The sequence below is a fragment of the Rutilus rutilus genome (assembly GCF_951802725.1).
Source record: "Rutilus rutilus genome assembly, chromosome: 14".
Lineage (NCBI taxonomy): Eukaryota > Metazoa > Chordata > Actinopteri > Cypriniformes > Leuciscidae > Rutilus > Rutilus rutilus.
In genome coordinates this window covers 6,191,422-6,218,632 of record NC_140219.1, presented here as the reverse complement: position 1 = coordinate 6,218,632, position 27,211 = coordinate 6,191,422, and the positions used below count along the sequence as shown (strand labels likewise).

At 37.7% G+C, this 27,211-nt stretch overlaps 1 protein-coding gene across 1 annotated transcript; it reads left to right on the top strand.

Moving 5' to 3' along the window:
• The first annotated feature begins 3,053 nt into the window (after positions 1 to 3,053).
• On the top strand, positions 3,054 to 27,132 carry npm1b (nucleophosmin 1b). Its single transcript, XM_084429386.1, has 11 exons — positions 3,054 to 3,142; positions 3,536 to 3,618; positions 4,200 to 4,319; positions 8,396 to 8,489; positions 8,920 to 9,017; positions 10,759 to 10,841; positions 10,919 to 10,976; positions 13,443 to 13,526; positions 19,719 to 19,826; positions 21,302 to 21,376; positions 25,359 to 27,132. Exons 1-11 carry the CDS (start codon positions 3,094 to 3,096, stop codon positions 25,401 to 25,403), a joined length of 897 nt encoding a protein of 298 aa, XP_084285512.1. The 5' UTR covers positions 3,054 to 3,093; the 3' UTR covers positions 25,404 to 27,132.
• Positions 27,133 to 27,211: the final 79 nt, after the last annotated feature.

The following is a 27,211-nucleotide window of genomic DNA, read 5'->3' as shown; positions in this document are numbered from 1 at the left end:
CTAAAATATTATTAAAATCAAAAGTTGTAGGCCTATTTGGTAACATTAGTTAATGCACTGACTGTGACATAACATGAACAAACAATTAACAGTCGTATTATTATTAACTAAGATGAACAAATACAGTAACAAATGTGTTGCATGTTAGTGAATAATAAACAAATGAACCTTATTGTCAAGTGTTAGGCCTACTATGAAATCAAATATATAAATTCCTTACAATTTAGAGTTGGACATGGACTTAAGATTTCATTTCACTAGATGTATTTCCCCAAGCTAATAACACTTGCTAAGGCCTTGCCTTGGATGCAAACGAATGACATTAGTGGCAATGGTGTATAAGTGTATTGTTATTTATTATAATAGGCTATTTATTATAATTATAATTAATAATTATAATTACTTTGGTCAATTCAAGAATAATTTATGCAATTGTATATTGTTTATTTGAAAGAATCAAAAGTTCAGTTTTTAACTGGTCGAGGCTGATATGGGATTTAGAAAGTAGCCTAATTATAATAAGTAATCCAATACCATTTAGAGAGAGTAATTACAGTAATCTAATTACACTGTTGAAGATGTAATTACTAGCTAGTAATTCATTACTTTTTTAGAGTAACTTACCCAACACTGTACTGATCTCAGTTCAGTTTAATAATTTATGTTCATAATAATTGTGTAGAATTCCTATAAATGTCTTAAAATTCCATTTGTTAAAGTGTTTACAAGTTTCTTGGTAAACAAAATAAATTAATAAATTACTAGGCTACATATAATATATATATATATATATATATATATATATATATATCCTATATAATGTATCTTTATTGGAACTAACTATAAAGCTAATATAATAACTGATCTCTAATCAGTTTTATAATTTGTGTTCGTAAAAAAAAAAAAAGTAGAATATTTACAAATTGAAAACTAAAATTCCAATTGTTAAAGTGTTACATAATAAGTGCTATAAATGAATTAATTACTGCATAGCATATTACATGGACAGTTTGTGTGTGATGACATTGATTACAATAGCCGTTATTTTGCAGAACTTCACTGAACAAATGCTGTTTTCGTTGCATTTTCGCTTTCACCAGCAGATGTCCTCAGCGTGGAGAGTTTCAAGCATTTCGACACAGTGAATCAATTTTACGAAACAATTTGTTCAATTGATCCGACGTTTCGAAAAGCCTCGTTTCCCCCCATCACTATACCTAGTGCATTAGCCTACTTGTTGGGACATTCCTTTAATTTATCCACCAGTAGACTACAAAGGTATGGACTACTTGCACAACTAGGCCTACTTCATCGTTCTAGTTAGTAGCCTACATATCGAGAGTTCTGCGCACCTATAGCCTACATTCATGAGAATGCAGATTATCACTATGTTTTAAGGCTGCCAGTTGATTAAAACAATGAATAATGATCTCTGTATTAATTATTTTGAGCCTGCTGAAATATATTTTCCCACTGTGCATTCTGAATAATAATTAGGCTAAATATATGTATCCACTAAGCTGCCTATGAAAATTATATATGCATGTATGCTCGTCTTCTCATTAACAGTTTTTTTCTCTTTCTGACATTTCATAGGCTACCTGTTGGGTTTACATTTTTAAATGAAATTGACAATTAAAAGGATTGCTTGTGTGTGCTGGTGTTTATCCCAGTCTTTTAAAATAGTTGAATAAATGAATGCTGGCGAGGTACCTGTAATGATGTTAAATAGGCTAGGCTATTTAATCAACAACGTAGGCTACACAGCATAGAGGAGAATGAATGACAGTCAACTACTTTGAATATTATAGCATTTGGGGCATGAACATGTAAATAGTGAAAAGATTGACTTTGAAAAATGACACAGAATGATTAAAATATTTAATCCAAATGAATACATTTTCGTGGTTTCTACTGATGTTATTCATCTGTTCTCACACACTTCAGCGTCGCGGTCAGTAGGCTAGTTTAGACGAACACTGACACCCTGTGGTGATTTTTAACACTGGCTGCTTTCTCAGATCGGCTTGGGTTGGATTAAAACTTCATGTTCTGATAAATTTGATAAATAAACTTCTCCTGTCAATAAAAAGCGCCAAATTTAATACACTCGCCATTTTTAAACGCCCTCTTTCTAAAACCCCGCCCTCTCAAGACTTGTCAGCCAACCCGATTTCACCAAACCCGGCGCGAAAATGATTGACAGGCGTTTCTGAATGGCTAAAAAGAGCAGGCCATTTCTGTTTACCTACTCTTGTATTTTCAACCGGCCCAATTTCCTCAATATTTCATATTTCTGTCTGTGAGGTGTCTTGAGACATTTTATGTATGGAAAATCACACACAGCGCCTTCTTTCAAAATGCAAAGGATATTTTCAATTGGTAAAATATCCAGTTCACATTAGGTCTGCACCTACTAACTACATTATGGATTTTTATTATATTATTTTTCTATTGCTTTTAATGTCCCTTGATGATTCTTTTTTTTTTTTTTTTTTTTTGCATTTAACTTCTGTTTGCAATTTTGATTTGAAATGTTTTGTTATACTTTGTATAAACTTGATATTCAACGAGAAACCCAACGGGACTTGATATATTACTACCCATGGCCATTTTATAATTGTTTTTTTTTTTTTTTTTTAAGCAACGCAACAATTTATTATTTTTTGGTGAAAGATTGGGAAGACAATCATTTTAAAAACAACAACAACAACAAAAACAAAAACAACAACAATAAATAATAATAATAATGTGTCATTATTTTTATTATTTAGGATGGATGTCAAATTGCATTAAATCATACATCTAATCATAGTGAAACATTTAGCTAATTATATAAAAAAAACAGGTATATTTGGCGAAAAAACGCAGAGGCAAATATATCGAATATTTTATTATAGGGCGTCATCTGGCGGATAAACGTGGTACTGAAAGCAAGAAAAAGAAAACAAAGAGCAGTCTACTGAAGCAACAATGGTGCATGCTATTGGATGATACTTCCAAAAGCCCGCCCACTTTAGCACTCTCATTCGTCCATTCAATTGTCAATCACGCGCCGGAACTACGATTAACAGGACTTCTGTGGCGCAAAAAATGGAGGATAACATTAAAGACATCAGCCGACCTCAGATGTATTTGTTTGGTGAGCTGAAATAAACCCTCATGTTGCATAATCATATATGTGCGATGATCAATAATATACCATCATGTAGTATATCATATACATGCGTCTGCTGCAGTATTGCAGTGTAATAAAAGAGTTGTGGCTAATGCAGCTAGCCACATGTCTTTGTTAATAGCTTTATGTGAATACAATTAAATGTTATTTTCAATATTATTTAAAATTTATTAAGGAAAAGAGGACTATGAGTATTTCTTTTCCTCTTTTGTTTGCTCTGATCTCGTGTCAACAGCCCGTATAAAGGATGTAGTGTATTATGTGGGATTATTGATCGTTGAGGAGGGTTTTTCCTTAAGTTTGCATCATGTTTACAACATTGTTGAATAAAACACAAGTTTTGTCGTCTTGCTGCAGGTTGCTCACTGAAAGCAGATAAGAAAGAGCACAAAGTTGAGTTGGATGATGATGAGTCAGAACATCAGCTGTCACTCAAGGCGGTGAGGAAGATGAATTATTAAAACTACTCAATAATAACACAGATATTCAGTCCTGCATGGAACAGTTTAAAGATAAATGTGGGGTTTGTGAACTGATGTTTACGTTCTTTTCCTTTTCTATTGTAATCTATAATATTTTATCATGTGATGTAGCACTTTTCTTCTGTTTTGTTCTCTTTATCATTTTGCTGTTCTATTGTATTCTATTCAATATGGATTTTTAGACCCTAATTAATCTTAACTCCTGTAAAAATGCATGACAATGTGAAATCAGCAGGTGCAGTGAGTTGGTTTTATTCAACTCTGAATTCTATTCTATTCTAAAACATTCTATTCTGGTCTGATCACATTCTGTTTTATATCGTTCTGTTCTATAACATTGCATACAGTTCTATAATATTATTGTCATAGTATCTGTAGAATCATCCGCTTGGACTAGATCTAATGGGAATTTTGTTGTCAGAATTCATCATCGTCGTGCAAGTGCTCCATATTATGGATGCGTTATTTAAATAGCCTGTAATCTCTCATGAACAAAGCAGTTTCCTCTCTCACGCGCACGTCTTCACCTGTGTTCTCAGGTGTGTTTGGGTGCAGAGGCGGAGGATAAATTCCACACCGTGGAGATGGAGGGATTGACTTACGATGGCAAAACGACCAAAATCACCCTCGCTGTCCTGAAGCCGTCCGTTCTGCCTTCTGTAAGTGTGCTAGGCTCCATTTCTATAGAGTTTTATGTCATGAACATAAACCTCTATTTGTAGTCATTTATCTAGTCCTGAATGCATCGTTCAAAAGTTATTCTACCGCAGTTTGATACTGTTATTAATTCAGTGATCATCATTTTGTTGATTCCAAATTATACAAGCTGGCCAATGTAACCAGTGTAACCAAAGGTTCCTTACATTGAGAGACTTGAGAAAACTAAATAAATTATTTGGCAGAGAAATAAATATTGCAGGTGATATTACAAGTTTACTATAATTCATTTAGTAAAACAAAAAGGAAATGCGGTAACACTCTACAATAAGATTGAATTTGTTAACATAAATTAGCCTAACTATTAATTAACATGAACTAACAATGTAAAATACTTCTAAAACATTTATTAATCTTAGTTAAGGTTTATTTTGACATTTACTAATTACATTCCAAAGATCTGTCTATCTATCTATCTATCTATCTATCTATCTATCTATCTATCTATCTATCTATCTATCTATCTATCTATCTATCTATCTATCTATCTATCTCTCTGTCTGTCTGTCTGTCTGTCTGTCTGTCTGTCTATTATTATAAAAGTTGTATCTGTTAATATTATTTAATGGACCTACGCTAACATGAACTAACAATGATCAGTTTTTATTTACTAATATTATCAAAGATTAATACATACTGTAACAAATGTGTAGTTAATGCATTGACTAGCGTTAACTAAAATGGGCCCCCCTTATTCTAAAGTTTTAAAGTGAACCAGCCAAGTGTTGTTATGCCCTCAATAACACTTTACATGTGGTTAATACTGTGGAGGGATTCCTGTTATGGGTGTTTTATGGTATTGGAAGAATGTGTCTAATAAAAATTCCAGCTGTGCCGAGGCTGGTCAAGTTGTGATTGACAGATTGTTTATGGAAGGGGCTGGGCCATTGTTGCATCATCAGGACAGCAGACACAAGCTCTCCATGACATCAGCACATATTCGCCTCTGTTTTATATCAGCTATGGAAAACATGAGCATTTCCAAAGAAGTGGGAGGAATCTATGTTTTATGGCTCAGTGCGAACAGAACGCAGAATTTGCAACTCTATTTGTGTTCGGATAAATACCAAGTTGGTGGTATGATTAGGCTATCACAGTGGCTGGAGTTTCAGGAATTTTAATGTTGGCGTTTTGACCTCCTTCACACCTTGTGGTCAACGAGTTTAGAGCATGTTTGTAAGCCCTTTTCTTTTTGTGTGTGTAATTTTGACCCCGTCTGTAAGATCTTGGAATTTATTCAGTTTACGCAATCCCCAAAATTAGAAAACGCCCCAGGATATCTGACTCAAAAGAAAAAAGAGTCAAGCGATAATTGTACCTCAATTACAAGGTTTTGTCTTGATTGCTCGGGAGACAATCAACTCATCAGTCAGCGTTTATGTTGAAACAGATCATCTGAGATGATTTTGGACGTGAGGGATTGTTCGCCATTCAGCGTAATTACAACAGTTAAATAGCTGTCATTTAAAGCATTAAGCAGACCATCGCGCCCTCAGCTGTTTACATCTGGTTGCCATCGATGCAAGTGCCGTTGCCTGGTGCAGTGGAATGTTCATTCAGAATTTTTGGCCGTGGCTTGTATTTCGCGAGTTGTGCAATTGTGTACTGATATTTAGCTGTAGGCCTGTCTTAGATGTACTGGCATGGAATGATCAGGATGGCTCCCAGTCGTGAATTCTTTCTGGGAAACAAATTTTGTTTGGCTGTTTGTGGCGGGAATCATTTATCATCTGATTTTGCACAAAATTGCCAGATAAACAACAAGTAGCCTTGCTTAGTAGTACATGTTTTAAAGGGTTAGTTCACCCCAACATTTTTATTATCCCATAATTTACTCCCCCTCAAGCCATCCTGGGTGCATATGACTTTCAGTCGGAGTTATATTAAAGGGCTGGTATAACGCCCTTTTCACAAGATGTAAAATAAGTCTCTGATGTCCCCAGAGTGTGTATGTGAAGTTTTAGCTCAAAATACCCCACAGATATTTTTATATAGCGTGTTAAAATTGTCACTTTTTGAGGGTGAGCAAAAACGCACAGTTTTTGTGTCTGTCCCTTTAAATGCAAATGAGCTGCTGGTCCCGGCACAGGGGGCGGAGCTTCAACAGCTTGTATCCTTTTACCTCACACAGACATGCACTAAAAATGTCAAAATCTTTTAGCCTTTTATGTTCAAACTGGAGTCAGACAATGATGGAGAGACTCAAGAAAAAGTGACAACATGTAGAATGCAACTGGACATTTCTGAATGGTTAATTGCTAAATTAATGTAGCAGAGTTAACTATCTTCTAGTCATAAAATAACTAAAAAATAGTTCAATTGCTAAATATTATTACAATTTAAAATATCTGTTTTCTATAAATGATTGTTATGGCAAACTAAGCAGAATTTTCAGCATCATTACTCCAGTCTTCAGTGTCACTTGATTCTTCAGTGTCATGTGATCCTTCAGAAGTCATTCTAAGGGTGTGTTCACACATGGCAGGTTCGGTTCGATTAAACCATAGACTGTAAAAAAATAACAAACAGCAGACATACGGCTAATGATGACTAATGACCACAGCCGCGGGAATCCACCTGTTACTCAAAAGTGGACACCCTTAATTATGCAGAACTTTAAGGCTTAATATAATGTAAACGGATGAGTTATAAAAAAATTAACCCCCCTCACAGTCGTCATGAAGGGAAAAATAAGCTGTATAGACCAAAGCCGCTTTTTGCACCAGGCTGTAAACGTGTTTTTTTCTGCTGTAAAGTTGGGTATTTTAACATGGGGGAGATACAGATTTGACTCACTTCTGCACCCAGCCTCAAGCGGCCAGTCGATGAATTGCCGTTGAATTCACTTCCGTGTTGGTTTCAAGAGAGAGACAGGTAGATTAAACCAACCCCCGGATGGGATTATCTGAATGGGTGTGAACGCTGCAGTGCGAACCCTGGTGCACACCTGACAAGTGAACCAAGACCCACTTTTTTAGAGTCCGTTTCCAAATTAACTCTGGTGTGGTTCAACTGAAATATGCATGCAGCATAGACCAAAGACATCTGAACGAGCCAAAAACAGGATGTGATGTCACAAGATGCGACCCTAAAAAGGACAAAATGCTCAAGCATACCTGGCTCTTCTCATCATAGGCTCTATGTTGCCCATTTCAGTTCGTTAAAGGTGTCGGATCTGCCGTCTCCTCGCAGCAGATCTTCATTTGTGTGTGTGAAGGAGACATTTCAGGTGCTGTTTTGACTCCTTTACACGTTTTGTATGCTCTTCGTGAGATCGCACATACAACGAGCGCATGTAGCCCAGCACGCACAGCAATTGTTTTAGACGTTTTGTCATAAAAGCTGATTTTTGTTTAGTATCTGTAGGTTTGGCGTTAAACATGACCGTGTGAACACTAAGCGAGTCAGTGCCATTTTCTTTTTGTTTAATCCCTGGACCAAAAGAACCAAGAGAACAGAACTAGAAATGTGAACACACCCTTAAATGCTAATCTGCTGCTCAAGAATAATTTCTTCTTATTATATCTTATTATTTCTTATATGTCTATGTTGAAAACAGTTGCTTAATATTTTTGGTGGAAACTGTGATAATATTTTTTTCAGAATTCTTTGATGAATAGAAAGTTCAAAAGAATAGCATTTAGTTCAAAATGTCAGTCTTTCGTTACATTATAAATGTCTTTTCTGTCAATTTTGATCATTTTAATGCTTTTTTGGCCTTGCTGAATCTTACTGACCCCAGGCTGTTGAACAGTAGTGTGGTATTAGAAAGCAAGGTAGCTCACTATAGTTTGGAAAAGAGCCTTGATGTGGTAAGTTTAAGATGTTTGATGTTTATTTAATAAGCTGTGGACTGTTGTGTGTGTGTGTGTGTGTGTGTGTGTGTGTGTGTGTGTGTGTGTGTGTGTGTTCTAAAAGTAGATCATAATTCAAACTTTTTGCTAGTGTTGAGTTTGTTGAAGGGATCATTCTCGGCTCAGTTTGGATAACTACATGTGTGTCCGTATGTTCCCTCTAGCTAAGTCTGGGAGGTTTTGAGGTCACTCCTCCTGTGTCTTTTCGCCTGCGGTCCGGAGGGGGTCCGGTCTACATCAGCGGCCAGCATTTCGTCAGTGAGTACCTTTCTGTCTTTCCACATTTGTTAGGACTGAACATGACTACTCAAAACAGAGAGTTCAGAAAGAGCGTTTCCCAAGTGTGTCTTTTGCCTCTGTTGTTTACTCTTCTCTCTGATGGAATGTTTCTCTGTACCTGTTGTGATGTCCATGGGACTAATCCGGCCGTCCTAAAGGGCCCTGCACTCTCCATACGGACTCAGAATGAATTAACCAGCACCATGTGACACCATTTGCGCGGATATAATCGCTTCCATATGTTTTCACAGGCTGTTCAGACAGTTTCAGCTTCTCCGGATATTAAACAAGTGCAGCACTTGCATATGTCAGACTGGTTTTGTCATGAGAAGTTGTATTGTATTTATTTAAACCATAGTTATTGATGTCTGGAGATCACTGTGATTTTTCTTTCTTTTTTTTCTTTCAGGTGTAAAGGAATCAGATGATGAGGATGAGGAAGAGGAGGAGAATAACACATCACCAGTGAAGAGACCGTCCAACATGACCCTCGCAAAAGTGCCTCAGGTGATTTTGTTTTTAATCTCACTTTACAATTAAATATAAAACTACTAAATTATGACTGTCCCAACATTAAATGTGATTTAAAATAAGTGGACATATATGCAGAAGTTGGCCCCTCTATGCATAAAACTCCCCTAAGATAAATAGTTAGATATCTTTTCACTGTAAAAAATATATATATATATTTTCTTACTTAGACTTTTTGTATTTTTTCCATTACAAATATCTCAAATTTCTTAAATCAAGATACATTTACTTGAAAAAAATAAAATAAAAAAATAAGTGAATTTATTAAGTCTGTTAGGTAAAAATAATAATCGTTTTTTTTTTTTTCTTACCCCACTGACAGACTTGTTTCTTTGTTTTAAGCATATTCAATATTTTTACTGGAAAAAAAAGACAAAAATATTGAGTAATAATTGTTTTGCAATGTATTTATCGCAGAAAATGTGGCACTTTATTTCTTCTGTTCATAAGAAATGAAAAGGGTTTAACTAATGTGTCCAGAAAACTTTCATGGAATCTCCATAAAGAGACACATTGTTCAATACACACTTAATCCTCTAGATAAGTGTCTGAGACAAGCAACAGCTTGCCATCAGTGTGATACTCAGAGAGCCTGTTTGAAATCTTTTGTCAGAGTGTTGAAATGATCCCAGAATTTTTTCTGAAGCAATAAGCCATGAGAGGCTGTCACTTACAGTGATTTTACTAGGGTTTAGGAGTGTTGTTGTGATTTACTCACTGTAATGCACAGCCTTTAATGGCTTTTTGGTTTTATAAATGCTGACAACTGCAAGATAAGTCACAAATTAATGGATTAAAGGTGAAGTATGTAGTTTCTGTGACACTAGTGGCCCTTTGCGGAATTACAAAAATAAAGCATATTTTGCAAACTTTAACTGGTCCTGCGTGAGTAGTCGCTCTTACGGGTGCTTGTGAAGGCATGTCTCAACAGTTAAGAGTAGGCTACTTTCAATAAAAGGTTCAGGTACTTTTAGCTGTGTTGCTATGTGTCATGAGGAAGCAAATGAGTAGGCTAACATTCTGTCAAGAGCGAAGGTGATGGTCTCGCTTATAATAAACCCATCCAATGCATTTTTTGACATGACGCGTCACAGCTGTTTGAGTCTACACTGGACACGTCAAAGTAAACAATATAAACTAGAACATTTGTCTTTCTGAATGGATGCATGATGATTATAGCGTCCATTGTAGTATCGCCACGTCCCGTTCGCTTTGACGTGTTCATGGCCTGTTAAACCTTTGTGAAATTTGGCTTGCACTCCTTTCCCCAAACACTGCACTGTCTTTTCCCGTATAACGCGTCAACCATGGTCCCACACCGGCTAAACCCCCTCTGGCTCCGCCTGCTACAGAAGCCACGCCCCAAACTCTCGCTATAGGTTGAGCTGGAAAGAGATTGACGGATCTGAGCGGACCACTCTTAATGTTTTGATGGTGCCTGGGGGCTCAGTGTTTCACTTTTGGGGGAGAGAAACCCACGGATGGCATATTGAAAGTAGTCGGTGAACAATAAATTGGCTGAAGAGAATGTATTTTATACTTTAAATATTCATTGTTTATTTAAATATTTCATACTTACCCTTTAATATATTTATTAAAATAATATAGTTTGGTTATTCTTGGCTCTAGCAGCCCGCCACTCTCTTAGTAGAATAGATTTTAGTACCAGAACGCTCAGCTTTTTTCTTTTTCCAATGATGGTGTTCTGTCTTTTTAGAAAAAGCTGAAAATGGACTCAGATGAAGATGAGGACAGCGAGGAAGATGATGACGATGATGACGACGACGATGATGACGAAGAGTGAGAACTTTAACTTTGTGAGGGATCATTTTTAAGTCAAAGAAACGTCTGCATTTCTGTCTGTTTTTCCTTTTCAGGGACAACGACAAAGAAGAAAAGACAGTTGAAAAGAGCCCCATCAAAACCCCTCAAAAAGTGAGTCTTGACGTTTCTCGCTGTTCATAGAATCAGGAAAGAGGAAATGCTGTGTGTTACGTGACCTTTCAAAAGTTTTGGGTCTGTAAGGATAAATAGAAAGTTCAAAAGAACAACATTTATTTGCCTTTCTTTTGTAACATTATAAATGGCTTTTGATCAATTTAGTTTGTCTTAGGATAAATAAATAAAAATGTCTTACTGACCCCAAACTTTTGAACAGTTGTGTATGTTATATTGCTGCATGTTACCACTGCTGCCCTGAATGAATTCAAATGAACAACAGATTGACCAGCAGGTGCCAGTCTCTGCCTGAGAGAGAGAGAGAGAGAGAAAGAGAGAGAGAGGAGGAGGGGGGGGGGGGAGAGAGAGTTACCCCCATCTCACATTCATCACCACCTGTTATTATTCCATCAGTTTATAGAGCACTTTACATTCTGTCTGTCTCTTCATGTAACAAATATTCTTCTTCTCTCACGTCACATTTATAAAACCCCAGTGTCTTCTGTCATCTTTATCATGCCTTGTTTGCGTCCTTCGCTTGTCTGTCTGTTTTCATCTGTCTGGAGCATAATGATCACATGTATACTAGGAAGCTTCACAGACAGCATGACTTCACCTCTCTACCCATCACTTGCTCTCGTTCTCTTTTACATGTGTTGATGACTGGATGTGGCTCTTTATCTGCTTTGAAGAATCTGATATAAAGAAATGACAGAAACTGTCAGTTAAAAATGCTTAAAAAATTTGATTTACAAAAAGCAACAACAACAAAACTGTACTAAATGGCCAAAAACTAAATACTAAGTTGTTTTTGTTGTTGTTTTTAAAACTTGCAATCCAGTGGCCTGTTACACAAAGCTAGCTTGAACAAACTCTGAGTTTCAGAAATCCAGATAAATCCAACCTGGTTTAGATCCGGTTCAGCGGTCTCTCAATGCTCGGTACAAACGTTCTCTGTCAACTTAGGTTTGATGTGATCATTCAATATCTCAGATCTTGCTATTAATGTCCATTTTTATCTAAAAGCAATAATTTTATAGATACCATTCAAAAGTTTAGGTCAGAGAATGAATATGAATAAGAAAGCAAGGATGCATTAAATTGATCAAAAGAGACAGTAAAGACATTTATGATGTTAAAAAAGATTTGTATTTCAAATAAATCATGGTTTCCACAAAAATATTAAGCAGCACAACTGTATTCAACATTGATAGTAATAAGAAATGTTTCTTGAGCAGTAAATCAGCATATTAGAACGATTTCTGAAGGATCTTTTTGACACTGAAGACTGAAGTAATGATGCTGAAAATTCAGCTTTGATCACAGGAATAAATCATATTTCAAAGTAATTACAAAAGTAAACGGGTATAATATTGGTTTACAATAATATTGTTTTTATTGTATTATTGATCAAATAAATGCAGCCTTGGAGAGCATAATAGACTTAAAAAACATAAAGAAATATTTCCGAATCTAAGCTTTTGAGCGATAATATAGTGAAAATCACAATTCTCGAAAACTCAGGAACTAAACTGAAAGCGACAACCCTGCTAAAACCCAATAACCCTGCTGTGTATTTAAATGTCTGAGAGAGCGTGACAGTGTGTTTTTGTATGTGTGTTTAGAGATCAAAGCGGGCACATACCTGCTCTGTGAGGACTGATTCCTGCCCCGAGGGGGAACGACAGATGAGCACTTCTGTCACACACTCCACATCTCCTCTGATCCCTCCGTCCTGAATGCTTTCTTCTCCTCTCACAGCTTTTCAGTCTCTACCTCTGTCCCATCAGGCCCAAACACTTTCTATGAACTCTGTATATAAAGCACTGTTCAAATTACACATTATAAACGAGAAAAGTGGGATGATACATCTTTTTCTAAAGATAATGCATGCTTATTCATGTTTGCACCTTTAAAGAGTGTAATGCATTTTAATGAATAGGTATATACTAGATTGTACTATACTTTGTATAGGTTCTATAATGTACTAACTTTGTTCCTGTAGATAATTATTACCATATAACTACTTATAAGACAATTTGCATTATTAAAATCGTTAATAAGGCATAATGATACATAAAACATATAGGGTTCATGGAAAGTGTAAACTCTCCCATCCAGATTTCGTTTGCTCGTCTTTATTTTCTCCCAATGTATAGAGCTATAGAGCTATGACAGTGTCCTGTGGTCCCTTCAGGCCGTGACTAAACGGGCTACGTTTTCTACAAATTACTGCTCTCTTTCATCACGGCTCTCTGACAGCCTGACTGAAAAAAACAAACATCCGAGAAGCGTATTGTGTTACATCACCGAAGAACAAAGCCGTCAGAATCACTCAATTCACAAACATCATCCGCTGTTATGATTCTAACGCTGAGCATGACAGGTGACTGGAGCAGTGCTAAATATTTTTTTTCTGCTCATTTTAACCTGGGATTTTTCTCTCTTGTCATTTTTTTCCAGACCCCAGAGAAGAAGAAAAGTGCAGATAAGCAGAACGGCTCTTCAGACAAGAAAGCGGGGACATCAGGGAAGCCCCAAACCCAGGTAAGTTATTTACTTTGAAAAAAGTAAGCAACACTGCTGGATATATGTGGGTGGTATGACTAAAATCTTCAAAGCAATAATGCTACGAGTCATTTTATTTCATGGTAATGGTATACTATCCCAATACAGTCAAGTTTGATTCAAAGTCATTTTTACGGTCATACAGTATATACCGTCATACTGCCCAGATCTACTTTAGGATAAGTTCATTTGGGTCAGGAGCCGTCTGGGTTTCAGTTTTTGGTATTCAGTTCACATCCCATTCCCAAATTGCCAAGCCGTGCCAACCAAAAGCCAAGGTCCACCGTTGGATGCCAGAGGTAATTCTTACCAAACGTCCAGGTGCAGTTTAGAGCGCCGACGACATGGCAGCCTCACAGAGAAAACCACGGGATAATGAGACGGCCTGTCTTTGTTTACGATCAACCAACACCGCCAAAAGCAAAATGTGAATTAGACCAGCAGTGCCCCTAAAGATAAATGTGTGCAACAGCATTCAAAACTCCAGCTGTGATTAGCTGAAAACCGCCCAGTCTTAAGAGGACACGACGATCCCAAAGCCTTTTTTTTTGGAGTGAATGCACTTAATACACTTTTAATAATCAAGCGCATTAGAGAAAAACATCTTGACATTCAAAGGTTTTCTTTTAGGTCATGGAAAAGGGACATCGTATTTTCCCATGCAAGGAAATGGTGAAGCGCACTTAACTAGCTGCTGGTGGCAACAATCCCAAAACGTCCAATTTGAAGGGTCATTTGTGGTCTGCTTTAAAACAACAAACTACTCTCAAAGCCACGGCCTTCTGGCAGGGTGACCGATGTTTGGAATCTGAAATGCATTCACCAGACTTTCTTCTAATCACAAAATTCCCTCTTTTGACCGGTGCACACACGGTTGTGTGGGGTTAACATTTTCTTTGATGTAGATTTTTTTCACCATAATTGTGGTGCTGAATCAGAAAGACGCAGGAACAGGAGCGATACACACCGTGAGAGTCCTTTAAAGACATGCACAGAGAGAGAAGAGAAGTTGAGGACAACCATTGGGAAGTAAAAATATCATTCATTTTCTCCATACATTTTCTCTCTTGCCAAAGCAAAGGCCATTAAATATGCAATGAACAAATAATCCGTCAATAAACCAGTAAGTTTTAATACATTTTTGTTTTTGTTTAGCAATTCATCACAGAGCTTTTCAAATGCCTAATTGGAGAAAATTACTGGTGAAAACAAAAAACAAAAATCCCGAACCAGGACCAATTAAAAAGTGGGCGGTCACTGTGTAACGCTCTATTGAGTGCTCGAGGAATTACCAGATTGAAATATGTTCGTAAATGTCCATCAAGCTTTGCCTTTCAAACATCCCAAAGTGATTTCACATACCCAATGACCAATTACCTAAGAGGGCAAGTTGTGCGACTTTAGCGGGTGACAAGAAAGACAGGTGACTAACAAAAGCAAGACTGAGCTTTCACCACTAAATTTGTCTCACCTTTGACCCCTGGAACACACACCCTCAGGACAGGTTTATATACCTTTTCAGTGTGACCTTTGGGTTTGGTATTCAAACCCGGACCACCTTAAACACGTAAGCACCCACATAATGTCTAAATGAGTTTCCCATCGCTCCCGCTGGCAGTTCACTTGACCTAACAATGTAAGACTCTGTAAGCATGTTATTAGCATCTTAGATGCCTGACGTGAGGAGCACTAATTACCTACTGTTATAGAAACACCCAGGGGGCTGTGTGTGTGTGTGTGTGTGTTTGTGTGTGTGTGTGTGTGTGTGTGTGTGCGTGCGCACCCACTTTTGGCTAATTCCATAATGGCTACGTTCTGGTGCAAGACGGTGGTTGTTAAAACACCTTACGAGATTAGATAGTCAAGCAGACATCCTCCCATCTTTCTCAAACTCTGGCACTTCTTTGCACTTCTGCTTCCGGTCGGCCACTCCTACTCGTCGTTCTCCACACCCTTGTTTCCGGTTGCCACTCCTCTGCCATTAGAAATCATTAGGGCTTGGAGCTGCTGGGTGTCCCTGCAGGCCATGAGGCGAGCGGAAACCGAGTGCTCTGTCATTAAAGCGTGGCTGGCTCATTACATTCTCCCAACGGAGTGCTGTATATCTGTATGAATGCATGAAGAGAAATCGCTCGCATTTCCCAATGACACGCTCGAACAGTTGTGGAATGCTTCATAAGACTGTATTTGCGTGTAGAAACAAGTTTAGTACAATAGTACGGGACATAACTGTAAGATGCTTTCATCTGTGAATGGCTGTCATAAAGTATACAAGAATGTCCAGTCAAGTTGTTTTAGTTTTGTTAGTCAACCTCAGCCACAACACAGACTGTTCATTGACCGTCTTTTGGTGAAAGCTTACTCAAAATGGCAGTCTCCATTCTGATTGGCTGATTTTGGGCAATTTTATCATTTTGCACTGTTGTATAATCCACTTTGACTGATTTGAGATTTGAGAATCTTGAGATTCGTAAAAAAAAGTGAATTGTGGTTGGTCACTTGATTACCTCTTTTCAACATAATGATGTGTACTCACTTGCATTTCTACTGACTTGAGACTTGAGTGAAAATGTAGCTGACTACATTACTAGTTTTTTTTTTTTTTTTTTTTTTTGGACAGGTGATAGCTTATTTTGATTGCCAAATTTATTTAACACTTAATCTTTATGCCACCCTAAGAATTTAATACTTTCATTCAGCAAGTACACATTAAATTAATCAAAGTGACAGTAAAGATATTTATAGTATTGCAGAAATAGTATTTCAAATTAATGCTGTTCTTTTGAACTTTCTATTCATCAAAGAATCCCCCCCCCCCAAAAAAAAGTTTTCAGCATGATAATAATATGAAATGTTTCTTGAGCTGTAAATCAGCGTATTATAATGATTTCTGAAAGATCATGTGACACTGAAGACTGGCGTAATGGCGTAGCTGGACATTTTTTTTACAATATATTAAAATTAAAATTTATTTTCAATTGTAATATTTCACAATATTACTGTATTTTCGTAGCCTGGCTAACGTCAGACCTCGTCTCATTGAGACGTGGTCTGGGAACCACATGTTCATTTTCTCGTATTTGAGGCGTGGTTTACGAATGCCCAGAGCCGTTTATTGGGCGCTACTAATGTCTATCAAATGCGCCTCTACGTAGCTCATAGCCAATCGTTTCAATTATACCAGATGACGTATGTAGAGCGACAGAAATTCGACGAGGAAGACGACGAAATAAACTTGCGTTCTAAACTACTTGGAACACTATCTAAGGCTGCATCGAAAGGTAACTTCACGTCTAATGCCATGTTGGAGCCATAGATATAAACAAACTGCTTCGGTGTGTCGCACAGACGTCGTCATCGTCTTGCTGCTCCCTCCCCGTTCTGTGATTGGTTCCCTTTTTGAGGGGAAAATCTGGTCCATGGTGTCCAGGCTGCCTAGCAGCGTGAATAAAATCGCGCCGCGCGCAAGGCAGCGTGGGGAAACCCAGGCTAGTATTTTCAATCAAATAAATGCAAATCTACCGACCTCAAACGTTTGACCGCTAGTATATTTACATAAAATTGAATCATAGTTGCTGAGTCAAAAATACGAGACAAGATATCTGAGTCTCTTGTTATACGTGTGGCAGAGTACGTTAGGAGTTTCGACAATGGGCACAGAGAAGAGGTTGAGATGACTGCTATATGAACGCTTGTAAAGTCGATTCCTTTTGGGCAGCAGAGACAGCTACCTGTCATAACATACATAAAAACTACATTAGTGTATAAGAGCGGCGGACTATGCACAAGATCCTTCATAATGTCCCTGACTGTTAAAGGTCAGTAAAGTTTTGAAGTTATGTGCTTGATCACGCGTGTGTGTGTGTGTGTGTGTGTGTGTATTGAGGACAGCTGATTACATCAAATGCTAGCGTGCTAATGATTAAGTGCCGTCCCCTGGCATCTGTAATCAGTGTCTGGCATAGATTAAAAAGCTCGCTGCACTCGCTGTCTGTCAGCTGTCTTAACTCTACAGCTGTCCTTTCCCAACACACAAAAACGCCCTGCTATATAATGACTGCACCACACCGGGCCTCTCTGGCCCACTGCCAGTCCTGTGTGTGTGTGTGTGTGTGTTGTGAGTGCGTTTGTCCTTTAATCTGATACCTTTTGATCTATCGCATGCTCGTCAATCGCTACAGAGGAAAAGGGGATTATTTATTTTGTTCTTACCAAACAAGACTGGAAGACATTGTCCTTTACTTTGTTCTTCTCTCACTTTCCACTTTCATCTTGCACAACCAAAAGTTCTGGAGTATTCTTGAGGGATGTTTACCTGAATAGTACTTTTTTAGTACTTCAGCTTACTTTATTTCATCTAGTTGCCTAGATATCAACATATCTCATTGACGTTGAAGTGCATACGTTGAAGCTTTATTACAATTCTTATTATTTAACAACACTGAATTCAGTATCCATTTTTAGCATTCCTTCCACGATGGTCTCTGTTGGGCTCGCTTTAAAATGCTCTGAGGTCATTTGAAGCATTCATTTAATCCCATATGTTAGAAGTCTGCATGCTTTCCATCTCCATTTCTTCCCTCTATTACTACCTCTTTCTCGCTCGCTGTGAAAAACAAGGCTCTGTCCATCAATGTAACCCTGCAATCAGTGTGGATTCTTGACTGGGCTGCGTGCATGGACAGGCCACTGTGTGTGTGTGTGTGTGTGTGGGTGTGTGTGCTTACATCAGTCTGCAGAAGGACAATATCTTTCTGCTGAAAGCTGGACACACACCTGTGCCCCATGAGCAGACACAGACCCGCTCTTTTAGATTCCAGATTCTTTAGGAAGTTTGAGCAGACACAGACCCGCTCTTTTAGATTCCAGATTCTTTAGGAAGTTGTAATAATACAGACATTTGCCCTCACAATATCTCAGACCTTCTATACTATGACAGAGCATCAGTGAGCACGTAAAACATTTTACCTTTAAAGCACCAACACAGACCGTGTGAGACATCAGAGCACCTGTGTGTACTTGATACATCAAATGACTTCATATATCAACTCTGTCCGAAACCTGAACCTTTTTATGATTCCATTTTTTGCCATTATGATTCCACTGAGAAATATGCACTGTAGCCATTTTTTCAGGACCCGAGAAGACCTGAATTCTTTTAAACTATGTCGAACATAGTGAGACAACATTGTAAAATGCAAAACAAGTCTGAAACATCACAACAACAAAATTTGGTTTTACATGTGATTATGAGAAGTGTGAAGTTGTGCATGTGTACCTCTCTATCTGTCATGTATCCTAATATACAGTATATAAATATAAGGCAAAAGTCTGAGAATAAAGAAGGGAGAAAAAGGAGGGAAAGAGTAATAGATAAAAAAAAGAATAAACAAAAAGTAAATATGTAACTAAAATGAACAATAAATAAATAAATAAAGAGGGGGTTCGGTTAGTGAACTTTATATATATATATATATATATACTGACAATTTTGTAAGAAACTGGTTTCAGAGCTTCCAAAGCACAATGTATATATCACTATCAATCACTATATATATATATATATACATATATATATATATATATATATATATATATAGTGATTGATAGTGATATATACATTGTGCTTTGGAAGCTCTGAAACCAGTTTCTTACAAAATTGTCAGTAAATTGCAAAAATGACTGAAATGTGATGTTAGTTCTGAGAAAACCTTGCAGCATCCCTGGTTTTTGTATTAAAGGACATTCATATATTTTTACTATATAATACAATATAGCATTAATATATAATAAAGTAAATTGTGTGATACTGATACATTAAGTTGTTAAGTTGCTATATAACACGAAGGTGTTGGAAATAAGGGTCTTGTCCTCCTCTTGGCAGAGCGGCCGTCCCACCGCCACATCTAAGAGCTTTGGGCTTGTTCTCTCCTGCATGGAAGCAATAAAAGGATCATTTGTACCCCTCTAAATTTGTCAAAGGGTGCTGTCATTAGTGCAGAGGTCTGGGCCAGACTAGACTAATGGTTAACAGGACGAGTCAAGGAGCTGTTGGTGCATGCTATTTATGTATGCCTTTTGTTGTCAATATCTAGCATGAGATGTGTGACACTTTGCTGTGTGTTTGAAACTTGTCTAGATTAACAGGATTTGCATTTTTCTTATTTACAGACACCACAGAAAGTAAAAGACAAGTCTCCAGCAGGGCCTTCTGGGAAGAGTCCCAGCACTCTCAGTCTTAGCGAGGTCAAAGACAAACTTACATCAGCATCTAAAGAGGTACGAATACTCATCATATTCCCTTCCACATTAAAATGTGTCTCTCTGTTAACTGTGGATGCATTTCTCTTCCGTAATCACACACACGCTTTAGCCCTGACATGCATACAAACACGCACACATGCCGTGTGTTAACAGTAAGTACGCTGACTTAGCAGATGATGAGATGGTCAGATGTTAATGAGGCGTCTGAGTTGAAGGCCGGAGGGGGAATGACCAGCTATATGACATCATGCATATCGGGATTAACCAGCCTTTCTGAGTCCACCTGCTCATTTCCTCTCATTCACTCGGTACCCCTGACCACTGACCCTCTTCATTCTCACATCCTCCGCTTCGTAAGAGCCTTCTGATCATCGCGAGTCTCTCATGGCATCGGTATGTTTTTGAAACTGACACTGATTCTTTTACGCACCATGACAGTCACATGCTATAATTAGGATAATTAGGATCCCCCGTTAACTAAATATTTATTTACCGCATGTGTGATGTGCTGTTGAGTACCAGACCATAGTTTTGATTCATTCCTCAGTTTGTCAAAACGAACAGTACAAGCACTAGGAATCCAAGCAGGCAATAGTACAAGTAGATGTTTAACATATGCAGTATTTGATTTTAAAATATGCAAAACTCTCTTCTCTCCCCGGCACCATTTACACTACCATTTGAAAGTTTGAGGTTCTTTTAATGTTTTTGAAAGATGTCTCACCAAAGCTGCATTTATTTGATTAAAAATACAGTAAAATTAGCAATATTGTGAAATGTATAAAATAACTATTTTCTATTTCTATTCTATTTTGAATTTTCAGCATCACATGATCCTTCAGAAATAATTCTAATATGCTGATTTATTATCAATGTTGGAAACAGTTTTTTTCAGGATTATTTAATGCATAGAAAGTTCAAAAGAACAGCATTGATTTTTAAAAAGAACATCTTTACTGTCATCATTGGTCAATTCAGTGCATCCCTGCTTAATTTCTTTAAAAAACTCTTACTGACACAAACTTTTGAACGGTAAGTGTATATACTGAGGGATGGGTGACTTATTGTGTGTGGTTATCGACAGCAGGTTAAAAAAAAAAAAAAACCCTGTAATATTCCTTTAAGACATCTCTGCTGCACGCTTTTTAGAAACTCCAGAAACTGGAGAGCGAGATGATTAGTATGTTGTGCAGTAATATCTAGTTTGAAACTGGAAGGATACAGCGGATGGATTGTGTTGAGCAGATATGATGATTTGTGTCCGTGTGATTTCATTCGGTCTGCTGTAGATAAGGGGAAGTGGAATTACTGTGAAGGCCACAAAAAAATGCGAGTTCACTGAAGTGCGTCCAACACCCAACGACTCACCCTGTTCATCACCGCAGCAGCGCTCTGGCTCCGAGTCAGGATGAGCTCAACACTTAGCAGAGAGACACAAGTGATGAAAAAGGGCCATTTCATTTCTGCAAAAATATGTTTCTCTGAAACAGGGGAGGCCACTTCCAAAGACGGAACAGAAGTTTGAGAACTACGCTAGAAGCGCTTTCAAGATCTCTGATAAACAAGTGAGTATCGCTTTTTCCATGAAGCACTGTCACCCTATGGCTGGAGTATTTCTAGCGTTCTTACGTTGCATAAAATGCATGTATGACCCTGACAAAATGTATCAACCCTCCTTATTTAAGAACTGTCCACTTAAAAGATTAAAATTCTTCTGCTCAGAAGATGAGACGCTCTTCAGCCTGCAGAGAGATACAGACACATACTCAAAAATCCACTTTATTGATTTAAATCTACCTCATTTTCATTGAACGTGCGAGACTTACGATTCATTAGTCGCTATAGATTAATAATAACAAAATGCTGTAAACGTTAAAACCATATGCAATACAAGCCAGTGTTTGATTATGATTATACATTAAAATAACATGATAACAAATATCAGTTTGCAATATCAAGCAGCGTAAGGGCCTGTTTTTGAACGGAAGTGAATAACACAGAAAGCAAGTTACAAATGACCGTGCCTCTTACGTTAAAAGTAAAGTGGAAATTTAAGGCATACTTAAAGGGATACTCCACTTCTTTTGGAAATAGGCTCATTTTACAACTCCCCCAGAGTTAAACAGTTGAGTTTTACCGGTTTCGAATCCATTCAGCCGAACTCCGGGTCTGGCGGTACCACTTTTAGCATAGCTTAGCATAGATCATTGAATCGGACAAGACCATTAGCATCTCTCTCAAAAAAATGACCAAAGAGTTTCGATATTTTTCCTATTTAAAACTTGACTCTTCTGTAGTTACATCGTGTACTAAGACCGACGGAAAATGTAAAGTTGCGATTTTCTAGGCTGATATGGCTAGGAACTATACTCTCATTCCTGCGTAATAATCAAGAAACTTTGCTGCCGTACCATGAGTCCAGCAGGCGTAATGATATGACGCAGCGCCTGAAAATAGGTCTAATAGGTTAGACAAACTTAGTCCCGGTCGCGTTGGAAGTTACAGAGCTGGGGACTATTTTCAGGCGCTGCGTCATATCATTACGCCTACTATTGCCTACCCATTACGCAGGAATGAGAGTATAGTTTCTAGCCATATCAGCCTAGAAAATCGCAACTTTACATTTTCCGTCGGTCTTAGTACACGATGTAACTACAGAAGAGTCAAGTTTTAAATAGGAAAAATATCGAAACTCTTTGATAATTTTTTTGAGAGAGATGCTAATGGTCTTGTCCGATTCAATGATCTATGCTAAGCTGTGCTAAAAGTGGTACCGCCAGACCCGGAGATCGGCTGAATGGATTCGAAAACGGTAAAACTCAACTGTTTAACTCTGGGGGAGTTGTAAAATGAGCCTATTTCCAAAAAAAGTGGAGTATCCCTTTAACTACGTCAAGTTTACCACTACTGTGAAGAAACAAACCTACAGTGAGCGATACAGTTGCCTTGAAATGTCTTGTTATTCAGGTAGCTAGCTAAAAACTACGTTCACACACTTGATTTGAGTATATTTTAGGCCTTAACATCTTCTGTCTTAGTGGGCCGGTTGGGGGGTGGCATACTGAGATCTTCCTGCCGCTCTCTCTTTTTTTTATCAGCAAATGAAATATGTACTGATTGACCTCTTGGCATTCAAAAGAACAGGGGGGAGCTGTCACGCCTGACATCTTTAGCTGTGATTTACATCCCTCGTTCGCTCATTCCTCTTTCGCTGTCTCTTTTAGTCTAGAGCTTTTTTTGCAGTCGAATGTGTCAGGCTGGGTGTTGACCTAAAATATTGCAGTAGTGTAAAGCAGCCCTCACAAATGGCCACGCTTGGGTCAAAAGAGAAAAATCTCTCTTTTAAGTAAAGTGCACTATCATGTCTGCTGTAGCTCCTATTTTCTCGGGATGAATTACACACGAGAGAGTGCAAATGTCAGTGTGAGAGTCTGTGTGTGTGTTAGTGGTACCAATGGTACAAAAGATCAAATTTTACCCTAATATTTTGTTTGTTTGCATGTAATCTTATTTTTTTATATATTTAAGCACACTTGGCAGATGCTTTTATCCAAAGCAACTTGCATTTCATTCAAGGTTTATATTTGTGTCATGCTCTACTGTTTGAGCTACACATTACCCCTTTAGAACATTGCCCCTAAACATTTGTTTGTAGGTCATACAAGTACTACTATTTAATCAAAAGATCATTTAAATTACACGTGGATAACAATTTCTGCAATTAAATAATCGCTTGTGTTTGTCAAGTGACAGCCGAACTATCCTGTCCGCATTTCACAAAATACATGCGTTTTATGCTTGCTATGCACACAAGATGATCTAACAGTTTATTCTATATTGACTTGTTTCAAATTTGCATATTTGCTGAATGCCGACAAACTGTATATGAAAAAGTATTACAGTGTTTGCATCTTAATTGTTTGACAGAACTGTTAAATAAAGACAGTAAACGCATGAAGATGGAGAATGGGATCTGCAGGCACTGATTCTCAGCACTGTCAAAATAAAAGTCCTGCTTCTGACACTAATCGGCCCTACAGAAAAACGTATGGCAAATATCGGCCGATATTATTGGCCTTGGCGATATATATCGGTCGACCTTGAATTGTAAACATGCTGCAGAAGAAACCGCTATTACAATAGATGTTAAATGTGTCAAGTGTACATTTTATTAAATACCAAAAATTGTCAGTAAATCTATTAAAATGGACTATTTGATCCAATAATTGTGTGCTTTGTATTTTTATGCGCATCATTAATTCTATTGAGTCGAGTCCCTGGTTCCAGATCACTTATGAGGTCCCTTTTCAGTTAGGATGCTGCCTTAAGGGGCTTTTGCACCAGGTAGTTCTAGGAACTAGTCACCAGGATGGTTTCCCGAGAACTTTTGGTTCCCCTAGGAACGTTTTCCTGGTTGCATTCGCACCGCCAGTAGGAACGCTTTTATTTTGACGGTGCGGCGGACCTTTATTTTGACAGCGCTGAGAACGCCAGCCAGAGCCACACAACGCTCGCATTCTCCGTGTTCATTCGTTTACGATCTGTCTAACAGTCATGTCTAATACTTTATTATTATTATTATTGTTTATACATAGAAAGTAGACAGACAGTAATGAAAAGTTATTCGCGTATGCCGTGTGGTTGATGTCCGGTTTTGCTAGCTGAGCACAAATACATAATCATGTTTAGCTTGGTCTCTTCAAAGTTGCGTTGGATTTCCTCCTTAGCGTAAAGGTTGTTTTCCATGAGTTAGTTTCTGGAGTAAATATATAGGCTATAATCTGTGTGTTTACACAGCTTTTTTTTAAAAAATGGCGGATGCTGGTGTTTCGCGTGCGTTCGGCCAATCAGCGCACGCTAACGTCACTGGTAGTTCCTATAGTGCTGGTTTAGACCCTACTCTGAGGTACGAGCTGAATTAGTTCCTCCAAAAGGAGTTCCTAGAACTAAAATCGCTCGTAGTTCCTGCGGTGCGAACACGCCAAAATCCGGATACTTCCGCCAATAGTTCTAGGAACTATGAAAAGGTTCCTCCGGTGCGAAAGCCCCTTTAGAAAGTAGGCAGCTCACTAGGATTTGGAACGGAGTTTACATGTTTTCGTGTTTTGGTCGGTAATGAGCTATTTGATGCATTGCGCCCTGCGCGCCGGTTCTAGAAACAAGGCTGGAGCGTGTCAGGCTTTGCTGCGCAGGTGTCCTCTCAGATGTACAACGGGTGGAGTGTGTGTGTGTGAGTGTGTTTTCGAGCAGAAACGGCTTTGGGAGCACAGCAGGCAAAGAGGTGTGAGACATGTCTTTGTCAAAGAGAGGCACTAGTCATACCCTTTGGTATGTACAAGGACTGCACCCCCTTCCTCTGGGCTCGGCGCTGTAGTTATACCCCAGACGCTCCGCTAATGTGGAGTTTTTCATCCAAACTGACTCACACAGCTCTAATTATTAACCATCCAAATGAGTCGCTACATCAGAGAAACTCCGTTCCAGCTTCACCAACTCATCCTTTTCCCCCTCCTCTCTCTCTCTCTCCCCCCATTTGTTTTCTTGCAGGTGATCAAAGACCTTTGGAACTTTTTACAATCACTAAAAAAGTAATGGCTGCTCTGCGCTCCCCTTCCCGTCCCGGTGCAGCAGAAGTCTGGGGTTAGCCAGTAACAGCACTTCAGCTGTGCGATCTGGCCTCTTCCCCTCTTAACGTGATCCGTCTGCCCAGAACGAGCCTCAGCAATGGCATAGATATCATGCTTCATGTTTAATATTTTACTTTCTTTCTTTTTTAATCATTTTTTTTTTTGTCAGGTCCACAATGTTTTTTTTTTAGAAGAACATTTAATGGGATGTTTTGCCATGGCAGTTATAATTTTAAAATGCAGCTTTAGGGTGAATCTCATGAAATCTTATCAAGAACATGTCCAGGTCACATGTCACCTTAAAATCTAAATCTGCATAAAGAAAATTAAGTCTGTTTTAGACTAAACAAATGTTTTGCAATTGGGATATTTTCATAAGAACTAAGCATAATATTTCCCCTATTCTCATTATCAAAAAATAAATAAATAATAAAAAATGAAATATTGTAAAGCATTTATAAATCATGGAAGCTTTGTGGTATGGACTATAATTGATGGTGATTTAATAATAATAATAAAAAAACAGAATAAAATGAGTTAAAGTATACTATATTAAAATGGTTGAGAATAATGGGGGGAAAAAACTTGAGTGGAACATTACGGTAATGACAATTTGGGAAGTGAAAATGTTAATGCAAAAAGTGTTAATGGTCATAAAAATATGCTTTGTTTTCTCAATGCTTTTTGGATAAAATGTAATCATGTTTGTGATATGTTTTTAGATGTAACATGATATGTTTTTGTGTCTCTCTCTTAAGTAGAAAATGGAAAACTGTTATTGCTTGGTGCTGGTTTATCACATGATTATTATTTTTTTATTTTTTTTGTGAGGCCATTTGAAAAAACAACACTTGAACATTAGCTTGAGTAAAATAGCCTTTTGCACTACCAGCCCAAGACCAATTGGCTTCTGGCGTATATCTGAAACCACAATCACTGTAAATCGTCCCCTTAATTTCTTCGTGTAAAGATGGCAGCTGAAGTGTAATAATGCTAACGTTGAGTGTTCTCTCTGATTGAAGATTCCTTCTAGCTCACAGTATTCAAATGTATTCAGCCCTCAGGATTCTGCTTTGCTGCAATTCCAATGGCCTTCAACATTTAAACTTCACTATTATCTCAAGTGCTATAGACTCTCCCATAAAATTTCTCTTTAGAAGTGCGGCCAGAATATTATACCTCGTAAAAAAAAAAAAAAAAAAAAGGAAGATGATCGTTAGTTCATGGTTTAGGTCATTAAATATGACAACAAAGATGATTAGTTGATTTGATGCTTTGAAATCCAGCTTTCTGTATGTTATGTTGTTTTTGTCATATCAGTTGTTTTTATTTTTGCACTAAACCATTTTAATTTGTTAGTTAAAACCCCTCAATATACGTAGGTGTTTTTGAATACCGAAAAATGTCCTTGATCTCTTTTAATTAGTTTGATGTTGTGTAGCTTTGAATGCAAGTAAAACATTTTTTTTTCAAGCAGTGCATTGCAACAAAACTATATTGTTCCCATTATGATACAGAATGGCCTACACTTCAAGTTCAGTGGTGCTTGTTGATTGTTTGATGTTGATTACATTGGGAGCAATCTAGTTTTGTCACATCATGCTTCTCGCTTGCAGTGTTAGATTGGGTTTCATGCATTTCTTGGATGGAAATTGAGGTAATCCAGCTTTAGTTAAATAAATACTGTACATCAACTTTTTATCTGTGAATTATAACTATGTGAAGTTGCCTATACTTCTACCAGTCTTTGGAGTAAGGTAACCAAGTTCACCA